This window comes from Nerophis ophidion, linkage group LG18 (genome assembly GCF_033978795.1).
Source record: "Nerophis ophidion isolate RoL-2023_Sa linkage group LG18, RoL_Noph_v1.0, whole genome shotgun sequence".
Lineage (NCBI taxonomy): Eukaryota > Metazoa > Chordata > Actinopteri > Syngnathiformes > Syngnathidae > Nerophis > Nerophis ophidion.
The window spans coordinates 43,505,361-43,517,845 of NC_084628.1; the positions used below are offsets into that span (position 1 = coordinate 43,505,361).

The window sequence follows — 12,485 nt, forward strand, 5'->3', positions numbered from 1 at the left end:
TTAATGATGTATGTATGAATGAATGTATGTAAATATGAATGAATGTGTGCATGAATGAATATATGTTTGTATGAATGAATGTATGTATGAATAAATGAATGTATGTATGAATGAATGTATGCATGAATGAATGTATGTATGAATGTATGAATAAATGTATGTATGAATGAATGTATGTATGTATAAATGATGTATGTATGTATGAATGAATGTATGTTTGTATGCATGAATGAATGTATGTATGAATGTATGAATGAATGCATGTATGTATGAATGTATGTATATATGAATGTATATATGTATGTATGAATGTATGTATATATGAATGTATATATGTATGTATGAATGTATGTATGTACGAATGAATGTATGTATATATATATATATGAATGTATGTATGTATGTATGAATTAATATATGTATGTATGTATGTATGAATGAATAACTATGTATGAATGAATGTATGTATGTATGAATGAATGTATGAATGTATCTATGTATGTATGTATGAATACATGTATGTATGTATGTATGTATGAATATATGTGCGTATGAATGTATGTATGTATCTATTAATTGTATGTATGTATGAATACATGTATGTATGTATGAATATGTGTATGTATGAATGTATGTATGTATCTATTAATAATTGTATGTATGTATGATTACATGTATGTATGAATACATGTATGTAAACATGCATGTATGTATGAATGTATGTATGTATGACTACATGTATGCGTTTGTATGTATGAATACATGTATGTAAGTATGTTTGTATGTAGGTATGTATGTATCAATACATGTATGTACGTATGATTACATGTATGTATGTATGAATATATGTACGTATGAATGTATGTATGTATCTATTAATAAATGTATGTATGAATATATGTACGTATGAATGTATGTATGTATCTATTAATAATTGTATGTATGTATGATCACATGTATGTATGTACGAATACATGTATGTAAACATGCATGTATGTATGAATGTATGTATGTATGACTACATGTATGTATGTGTTTGTATGTATGAATACATGTATGTATGTATGTATGTGTGCATGAATACATGTATGTATGCATGTATGTATGGATACATGTATGTATGTATGTATGTATGAATACATGTATGTATGTATGAATTTATCTGTGTATGCATGTATTTAGGAATGTATGTATGTATGAATACATGTATTTATGTATGAATACATGTGTTTATGTATGAATACATGTACGTATGAATACATGTATGTATGTGTGTATGTATATATGAATATATGTATGTATGTCTATATGTATGATAACATGTATGTATGAATACATGTATGAATCCATGTATGTATGTATATATGTATGATAACATGTATGTATGAATACATGTATGAATGTATGTATGTATGAAAACATGTATGTATGTATGTATGTTTACATGTATGTATGAATACATGTATGTATGAATGTATGTACGTATGAATGTATGTATGTATCTATTAATAATTGTATGTATGTATGAATACATGTATAAAACATGCATGTATGTATGAATGTATGTATATATGACTACATGTATGTATGAATACATGTATGTATGTGTTTTTATGTATGAATACATGTATGTATGTATGTTTGTAAGTATACATACATGTATGTATGTATGATTACATGTATGTATGTATGTATGAATACATGTATGTATGAATGTATGTACGTATGAATGTATGTATGTATCTATTAATAATTGTATGTATGTATGAATACATGTATAAAACATGCATGTATGTATGAATGTATGTATATATGACTACATGTATGTATGAATACATGTATGTATGTGTTTTTATGTATGAATACATGTATGTATGTATGTTTGTAAGTATACATACATGTATGTATGTATGATTACATGTATGTATGTATGTATGAATACATGTATGAATGTATGTATGTATGTATGTATGTACAAATACAGGTATGTATGTATGAATGTATCTATGTATGCATGTATTTAGGAATGTATGTATGTATGAATACATGTATTTATGTATGAATACATGTATGTATGAATGAATGTATGTATGTATAAATGATGTATGCATGTATGAATGAATGTATGTATGCATGAATGTTTGAACGAATGTATGCATGAATGAATGTATCTGTATGAATGTATGTATGTATGAATGTATCTATGTATTTATGAATGTCTGTATGAATGTATGAATGAATGCATGTAAGTATGAATGAATGTATGTATATGTAAATGTATGTATGAATGAATATATATATATATATGAATGAATGTATGAATGTATCTATGTATGTATGTATAATATGAATGAATGTATGCATGAATGAATGTATCTATGTATGTATGAATGAATGTATGTATGCATGAATTAATGTGTGCATGAATGAATGTACGAATGTATCTATGTATGAATGTATGAATAAATGTATATGTATAAATGATGTATGTATATATGTATGTATGAATGAATGTATCTATGTATTTATGAATGAATGTATGTATGAATGTATGAATGAATGCATGTATGTATGAATGAATATATGTATATATGAATGTATGTATGAATGAATGTATGTATGTATCCATGAATGAATGTATGCATGAATGAATGTATCTATGTATGTATGTATAAATGATGTATGTATGTATGTATGTATGTATTAATATATGTATGTATGAATGAATGAATGTATGTATGCATGGATGAATGAATGTATGTATGTATGAATGTATCTATGTATTTATGAATGTATGTATGTATGAATGAATGCATGTATGTATGAATGAATGTATGTATATATGAATGTATGTATGTATGAATGTGTCTATGTATGTATGTATGAATGAATAAATGTATGTATGAATGAATGTATGCATGAATGAATGTACAAATGTATGAATGTATGAATAAATGTATGTATGAATGAATGTATGTATGTATAAATGATGTATGTATGAATTCATATATGTATGTATGCATGAATGAATGTATCTATGTATGAATGTATGTATGTATGAATGAATGTATGTATGTATGAATGAATGCATGTTTGAATGAATGTATGTATGTATGAATGTATGTATGTATGTATGAATGAATGTATGTATATATATGAATGAATGTATGTATGAATTTATGTATGTATGAATGAATAAATGTATGTATGTATGTATAAATGATGTATGAATGAATAAATGTATGTATGTATGATATGAATGAATGTTTGAATGAATGTATGCATGAATGAATGTACCAATGTATCTATGTATGAATGTATGAATAAATTTATGTATGAATGAATGTATGTACGTATAAATGATGTATGTATGAATGTATGCATGAATGAATGTATCTATGTATGACTGAATGTATATATGTATGTATGAATGTATTAATGAATGTATGTATGAATAACTGTATGTATGAATGTATGTATGAATTAATGTATGTATGTATGCATGAATGATGTATAAATGAATGTATGTATGTATTAATGAATGTATGCATGTATGAACGAATGTATTTATGAATGAATGTATGTATATATGAATGAAAATATGAATGCATGTATATATGAATGAATGTATGTATGTATGAATGTATCTATGTATTTATGAATGTATGAATGAATACATGTATGTATGAATTAATGTATGTATATATGAATGTATGTATGTATGAATGTATGAATGAATGTATGTATGTATATGAATGAATGTATGTTTGTATGAATTAATATATGTATGAATGTATGTATGTATGAATGAATAAATGTATGTATGTATGCATGAATGAATGTATGCATGAATGTATGAATGTATCTATGTATGAATGTATAAAATGAATAAATGTATGTATGAATTAATGTATGTATAAATGATGTATGTATGTATGTATGTATGTATGAATGAATGTATGTATGTATGTATGCATGAATGAATGTATGCATGAATGAATGTACGAATGTATCCATGTATGAATGTATGTATGAATGTATAAATGATGTATGTATGTATGAATGAATGTATGTATGTATGTATGCATGAATGAATGTTTGAATGAATGTATGCACGAATGATTGTATGTATGAATGAATGTATCTATGTATTTATGGATGTACGTATGTATGAATGTATGCATGTATGTATGAATGAATGTATGTATATATATATGAATGAATGTATGTATGTATGTATGAATTAATATATGTATGTATGTATGTATGAATGAATAAATGTATGTATGTATGCATGAATGTATGTATGAATGAATAAATGTATGTATGAATGAATGTATGTATGTATGCATGAATGAATGTATCTATGTATGTGTGAATGAATGTATGTATGTCTGTATAAATGATGTATGTATGAATGAATGTATGTATGTATGCATGAATGAATGTGTGAATGAATCTATGAATGTATAAATGATGTATGTATGAATGAATGTATGTATGCATGAATGAATGTTTGAACGAATGTATGCATGAATGAATGTATGTATGTATGTGTGAATGAATGTATGTATGTATAAATGATGTATGTATGTATGCATGAATGAATGTGTGAATGAATGTATGAATGTATAAATGATGTATGTATGATTGAATGGATGTATGCATGAATGAATGTGTGAATGAATGTATGAATGTATAAATGATGTATGTATGATTGAATGTATGTATGCATGAATGAATGTTTGAATGAATGTATGTATTTCAGTCTTGCCTCTTGTTGAGGGCCGCCGCATTTTTCTCCTCTCACTCCTTCCCTGCTTGCTCTCTGTTCTTGTCTTTGTCCAAACTACATCTTGTCTTTGCACTGTCCTCTAATCTAAACATCAAATATGGACATGATTAGCTGGACTCTCCACGTAATTGACATTGTCTTTTCCACAAGGAGAAGAGGTTCTACGAGCCTGGCTGCCCTGGTGGAACCATTGTTGTAGGGTACATGAGACTCCTGGGATGAAAGGAGGATCATGTGCCTCTCAGTCCTCTCCATGGAGGACGTGGAAGACATCTACCTATTTGGAACCATGATCACGCGGCACCTGCTGATAGGGCTGGGCATGTATGAAGGAACACAAGAATGAAGGAACACAAGAATGAAGGAACACAAGAATGTAGGAACACAAGAATGAAGGAACACAAGAATGTAGGAACACAAGAATGTAGGAACACAAGAATGAAGGAACACCAGAATGTAGGAACAAAAAAATGTAGGAAGACAAGTATGTAGGAACACAAGTAACTAGGAACACATGTAGGAACACAAGAATGTAGGAACACAAGTATGTAGGAACACAAGTATGTAGGAACACAAGTATGTAGGAACACAAGAATGTAGGAACACAAGTATGTAGGAACACAAGTATGTAGGAACACAAGAATGTAGGAACACAAGTATGTAGGAACACAAGTATGTAGGAACACAAGAATGTAGGAACACAAGAATGTAGGAACACCAGAATGTAGGAACACAAGTATGTAGGAACACAAGTAACTAGGAACACAAGTATGTAGGAACACAAGTAACTAGGAACACAAGTATGTAGGAACACAAGTAACTAGGAACACAAGTATGTAGGAACAAAAAAATGTAGGAACACAAGTATGTAGGAACACAAGTATGTAGGAACACAAGTAACTAGGAACACAAGAATGTAGGAACACAAGTATGTAGGAACACAAGTAACTAGGAACACCAGTATGTAGGAACACAAGAATGTAGGAACACAAGTAACTAGGAACACAAGTATGTAGGAACACAAGAATGTAGGAACACAAGAATGAAGGAACACCAGAATGTAGGAACAAGTATGTAGGAACACAAGTATGTAGGAACACAAGTATGTAGGAACACAAGAATGTAGGAACACAAGAAACTAGGAACACAAGTAACTAGGAACACAAGTATGTAGGAACACAAGTATGTAGGAACACAAGAATGTAGGAACACCAGAATGTAGGAACAAAAAAATGTAGGAACACAAGTATGTAGGAACACAAGTAACTAGGAACACAAGTATGTAGGAACACAAGTATGTAGGAACACATGTATGTAGGAACACATGTATGTAGGAACACAAGTTACTAGGAACACAAGTAACTAGGAACACAAGTATGTAGGAACACAAGTAACTAGGAACACAAGAATGTAGGAACACAAGAATGTAGGAACACAAGTAACTAGGAACACAAGAATGTAGGAACACAAGAATGTAGGAACACCAGTATGTAGGAACACCAGTATGTAGGAACACCAGTATGTAGGAACACAAGAATGTAGGAACAGAAGTATGTAGGAACACAAGAATGTAGGAACACAAGAATGTAGGAACACAAGAATGTAGGAACACAAGAATGTAGGAACACAAGAATGTAGGAACACCAGTATGTGGGAACACCAGTATGTAGGAACACCAGTATGTAGGAACACCAGTATGTAGGAACACAAGTAACTAGGAACACAAGTATGTAGGAACACAAGAATGTAGGAACACAAGAATGTAGGAACACAAGAATGTAGGAACACAAGTATGTAGGAACACAAGAATGTAGGAACACAAGTATGTAGGAACACAAGAATGTAGGAACACAAGAATGTAGGAACACAAGAATGTAGGAACACAAGTATGTAGGAACACAAAAATGTAGGAACACAAGAATGTAGGAACACAAAAATGTAGGAACACAAGAATGTAGGAACACAAGTATGAAGGAACACCAGTATGAAGGAACACCAGTATGAAGGAACACAAGTATGTAGGAACACCAGAATGTAGGAACACCAGAATGTAGGAACACCAGTATGAAGGAACAAGAATGTAGGAACACAAGAATGTAGGAACACAAGAATGTAGGAACACCAACATGAAGGAAAACCAGGTTGGACTCCTTGCCATGACAATAAGTGCACAGAGACAGATAAGACAGAGACAGATAAGACAGAGACAGATAAGACAGAGAGACAGATAAGACAGAGACAGATAAGACAGAGAGACAGATAAGACACAGAGACAGATAAGACAGAGAGACAGATAAGACACAGAGACAGATAAGACACAGAGACAGATAAGACAGAGAGACAGATAAGACAGAGAGACAGATAAGACACAGAGACAGATAAGACAGAGAGACAGATAAGACAGAGAGACAGATAAGACAGAGAGACAGATAAGACAGAGACAGATAAGACAGAGACAGATAAGACAGAGACAGATAAGACAGAGAGACAGATAAGACACAGAGACAGATAAGACAGAGAGACAGATAAGACAGAGAGACAGATAAGACAGACAGATAAGACAGAGACAGATAAGACAGAGAGACAGAGACAGATAAGACAGAGACAGATAAGACAGAGAGACAGATAAGACAGAGAGACAGATAAGACACAGAGACAGATAAGACAGAGACCGATAAGACAGAGACAGATAAGACAGAGAGACAGATAAGACAGAGAGACAGATAAGACACAGAGACAGATAAGACAGAGAGACAGATAAGACAGAGAGACAGATAAGACACAGAGACAGATAAGACAGAGAGACAGATAAGACACAGAGACAGATAAGACAGAGAGACAGATAAGACAGAGAGACAGATAAGACAGAGACAGATAAGACAGAGACAGATAAGACAGAGAGACAGATAAGACAGAGAGACAGATAAGACACAGAGACAGATAAGACAGAGACAGATAAGACAGAGAGACAGATAAGACAGAGACAGATAAGACAGAGACAGATAAGACAGAGAGACAGATAAGACAGAGAGACAGATAAGACAGAGAGACGGATAAGACAGAGAGACAGATAAGACAGAGACAGATAAGACAGAGACAGATAAGACAGAGAGACAGATAAGACAGAGAGACAGATAAGACAGAGAGACAGATAAGACAGAGAGACAGATAAGACAGAGACAGATAAGACAGAGAGACAGATAAGACAGAGAGACAGATAAGACAGAGAGACAGATAAGACAGATAGACAGATAAGACACAGAGACAGGTAAGACAGAGACAGATAAGACAGAGAGACAGATAAGACAGAGAGACAGATAAGACAGAGAGACAGATAAGACAGATAAGACAGAGAGACAGATAAGACAGAGAGACAGATAAGACAGATAAGACAGAGAGACAGATAAGACAGAGAGACAGAGATGTTCTAGCCCACAGACACATTTTCTCCTCTAGATTTGTCCCACTGAGTATAAATAATTGACTTGACCTTGTCTATACTGCTGACCTCTGTAGCTCCAAAGAATAAACACATTACTACTTTGTCTCCACCTGCTGGCGACCCCAGGTACACTATCACCCCCAAAAAGAGTCAAATCCATCCTAAAAACTACAATAAAATACAACAATAAAAAAAGAGTGGTATCTCGTCACCTGAGTTAAAGATCTTCATGAGCTCCTTGGCGTTCAACCTGTCATCCTGTGTGAGAACAAGAGCAGAGTAAAGTTATCTCAGGTGTACATCAAGTCTGCTTAGTAAAGTTATCTCAGGTGTACATCAAGTCTGCTTAGTAAAGTTATGTCAGGTGTACATCAAGTCTGCTTAGTAAAGTTATGTCAGGTGTACATCAAGTCTGCTTAGTAAAGTTATGTCAGGTGTACATCAAGTCTGCTTAGTAAAGTTATCTCAGGTGTACATCAAGTCTGCTTAGTACTTACAGTAAAGTTATCTCAGATGTACATCAAGTCTGCTTAGTAAAGTTATCTCAGGTGTACATCAAGTCTGCTTAGTACTTACAGTAAAGTTATCTCAGGTGTACATCAAGTCTGCTTAGTAAAGTTATCTCAGGTGTACATCAAGTCTGCTTAGTACTTACAGTAAAGTTATCTCAGGTGTACATCAAGTCTGCTTAGTAAAGTTATCTCAGGTGTACATCAAGTCTGCTTAGTAAAGTTATCTCAGGTGTACATCAAGTCTGCTTAGTAAAGTTATCTCAGGTGTACATCAAGTCTGCTTAGTAAAGTTATGTCAGGTGTACATCAAGTCTGCTTAGTAAAGTTATGTCAGGTGTACATCAAGTCTGCTTAGTAAAGTTATGTCAGGTGTACATCAAGTCTGCTTAGTAAAGTTATCTCAGGTGTACATCAAGTCTGCTTAGTACTTACAGTAAAGTTATCTCAGGTGTACATCAAGTCTGCTTAGTAAAGTTATCTCAGGTGTACATCAAGTCTGCTTAGTACTTACAGTAAAGTTATCTCAGGTGTACATCAAGTCTGCTTAGTAAAGTTATCTCAGGTGTACATCAAGTCTGCTTAGTACTTACTGTAAAGTTATCTCAGGTGTACATCAAGTCTGCTTAGTAAAGTTATCTCAGGTGTACATCAAGTCTGCTTAGTACTTACAGTAAAGTTATCTCAGGTGTACATCAAGTCTGCTTAGTAAAGTTATCTCAGGTGTACATCAAGTCTGCTTAGTACTTACTGTAAAGTTATCTCAGGTGTACATCAAGTCTGCTTAGTAAAGTTATCTCAGGTGTACATCAAGTCTGCTTAGTAAAGTTATCTCAGGTGTACATCAAGTCTGCTTAGTAAAGTTATCTCAGGTGTACATCAAGTCTGCTTAGTAAAGTTATCTCAGGTGTACATCAAGTCTGCTTAGTAAAGTTATCTCAGGTGTACATCAAGTCTGCTTAGTAAAGTTATCTCAGGTGTACATCAAGTCTGCTTAGTAAAGTTATCTCAGGTGTACATCAAGTCTGCTTAGTACTTACTGTAAAGTTATCTCAGGTGTACATCAAGTCTGCTTAGTACTTACTGTAAAGTTATCTCAGGTGTACATCAAGTCTGCTTAGTACTTACTGTAAAGTTATCTCAGGTGTACATCAAGTCTGCTTAGTAAAGTTATCTCAGGTGTACATCAAGTCTGCTTAGTAAAGTTATCTCAGGTGTACATCAAGTCTGCTTAGTAAAGTTATCTCAGGTGTACATCAAGTCTGCTTAGTACTTACAGTAAAGTTATCTCAGGTGTACATCAAGTCTGCTTAGTAAAGTTATCTCAGGTGTACATCAAGTCTGCTTAGTACTTACAGTAAAGTTATCTCAGGTGTACATCAAGTCTGCTTAGTAAAGTTATCTCAGGTGTACATCAAGTCTGCTTAGTAAAGTTATCTCAGGTGTACATCAAGTCTGCTTAGTAAAGTTATCTCAGGTGTACATCAAGTCTGCTTAGTAAAGTTATCTCAGGTGTACATCAAGTCTGCTTAGTAAAGTTATCTCAGGTGTACATCAAGTCTGCTTAGTAAAGTTATCTCAGGTGTACATCAAGTCTGCTTAGTACTTACTGTAAAGTTATCTCAGGTGTACATCAAGTCTGCTTAGTACTTACAGTAAAGTTATCTCAGGTGTACATCAAGTCTGCTTAGTACTTACTGTAAAGTTATCTCAGGTGTACATCAAGTCTGCTTAGTAAAGTTATCTCAGGTGTACATCAAGTCTGCTTAGTAAAGTTATCTCAGGTGTACATCAAGTCTGCTTAGTAAAGTTATCTCAGGTGTACATCAAGTCTGCTTAGTAAAGTTATCTCAGGTGTACATCAAGTCTGCTTAGTACTTACAGTAAAGTTATCTCAGGTGTACATCAAGTCTGCTTAGTAAAGTTATCTCAGGTGTACATCAAGTCTGCTTAGTACTTACAGTAAAGTTATCTCAGGTGTACATCAAGTCTGCTTAGTAAAGTTATCTCAGGTGTACATCAAGTCTGCTTAGTAAAGTTATCTCAGGTGTACATCAAGTCTGCTTAGTACTTACAGTAAAGTTATCTCAGGTGTACATCAAGTCTGCTTAGTACTTACAGTAAAGTTATCTCAGGTGTACATCAAGTCTGCTTAGTACTTACAGTAAAGTTATCTCAGGTGTACATCAAGTCTGCTTAGTAAAGTTATCTCAGGTGTACATCAAGTCTGCTTAGTAAAGTTATCTCAGGTGTACATCAAGTCTGCTTAGTAAAGTTATCTCAGGTGTACATCAAGTCTGCTTAGTAAAGTTATCTCAGGTGTACATCAAGTCTGCTTAGTACTTACAGTAAAGTTATCTCAGGTGTACATCAAGTCTGCTTAGTACTTACAGTAAAGTTATCTCAGGTGTACATCAAGTCTGCTTAGTAAAGTTATCTCAGGTGTACATCAAGTCTGCTTAGTAAAGTTATCTCAGGTGTACATCAAGTCTGCTTAGTAAAGTTATCTCAGGTGTACATCAAGTCTGCTTAGTAAAGTTATCTCAGGTGTACATCAAGTCTGCTTAGTACTTACAGTAAAGTTATCTCAGGTGTACATCAAGTCTGCTTAGTAAAGTTATCTCAGGTGTACATCAAGTCTGCTTAGTAAAGTTATCTCAGGTGTACATCAAGTCTGCTTAGTAAAGTTATCTCAGGTGTACATCAAGTCTGCTTAGTAAAGTTATCTCAGGTGTACATCAAGTCTGCTTAGTACTTACAGTAAAGTTATCTCAGGTGTACATCAAGTCTGCTTAGTACTTACAGTAAAGTTATCTCAGGTGTACATCAAGTCTGCTTAGTACTTACAGTAAAGTTATCTCAGGTGTACATCAAGTCTGCTTAGTAAAGTTATCTCAGGTGTACATCAAGTCTGCTTAGTAAAGTTATCTCAGGTGTACATCAAGTCTGCTTAGTAAAGTTATCTCAGGTGTACATCAAGTCTGCTTAGTACTTACAGTAAAGTTATCTCAGGTGTACATCAAGTCTGCTTAGTACTTACAGTAAAGTTATCTCAGGTGTACATCAAGTCTGCTTAGTACTTACAGTAAAGTTATCTCAGGTGTACATCAAGTCTGCTTAGTAAAGTTATCTCAGGTGTACATCAAGTCTGCTTAGTACTTACTGTAAAGTTATCTCAGGTGTACATCAAGTCTGCTTAGTACTTACAGTAAAGTTATCTCAGGTGTACATCAAGTCTGCTTAGTACTTACAGTAAAGTTATCTCAGGTGTACATCAAGTCTGCTTAGTAAAGTTATCTCAGGTGTACATCAAGTCTGCTTAGTAAAGTTATCTCAGGTGTACATCAAGTCTGCTTAGTACTTACAGTAAAGTTATCTCAGGTGTACATCAAGTCTGCTTAGTACTTACAGTAAAGTTATCTCAGGTGGACATCAAGTCTGCTTAGTACTTACAGTAAAGTTATCTCAGGTGTACATCAAGTCTGCTTAGTAAAGTTATCTCAGGTGTACATCAAGTCTGCTTAGAAAAGTTATCTCAGGTGTACATCAAGTCTGCTTAGTACTTACAGTAAAGTTATCTCAGGTGTACATCAAGTCTGCTTAGTACTTACAGTAAAGTTATCTCAGGTGTACATCAAGTCTGCTTAGTACTTACAGTAAAGTTATCTCAGGTGTACATCAAGTCTGCTTAGTAAAGTTATCTCAGGTGTACATCAAGTCTGCTTAGTACTTACTGTAA

At 33.3% G+C, this 12,485-nt stretch overlaps 1 protein-coding gene and 1 long non-coding RNA gene across 2 annotated transcripts in view; one reads left to right on the forward strand and one right to left on the reverse strand.

The window, feature by feature from the left end:
• The window catches only part of LOC133537229 (uncharacterized), a 90,929-nt gene extending 82,583 nt beyond the window's left edge, over positions 1-8,346 (forward strand). The window contains exon 4 of the long non-coding RNA XR_009802626.1: positions 4,946-8,346. This is a non-coding gene — a long non-coding RNA (uncharacterized LOC133537229). The remainder of the gene's footprint in view (positions 1-4,945) is intronic.
• capn12 (calpain 12) overlaps positions 1-12,485 on the reverse strand; it is a 62,354-nt gene that overhangs the window by 19,811 nt on the left and 30,058 nt on the right. Inside the window, exon 14 of the mRNA XM_061878171.1 lies at positions 8,450-8,495. Coding sequence (XP_061734155.1) covers positions 8,450-8,495 — 46 coding nt within the window. The remainder of the gene's footprint in view (positions 1-8,449; positions 8,496-12,485) is intronic.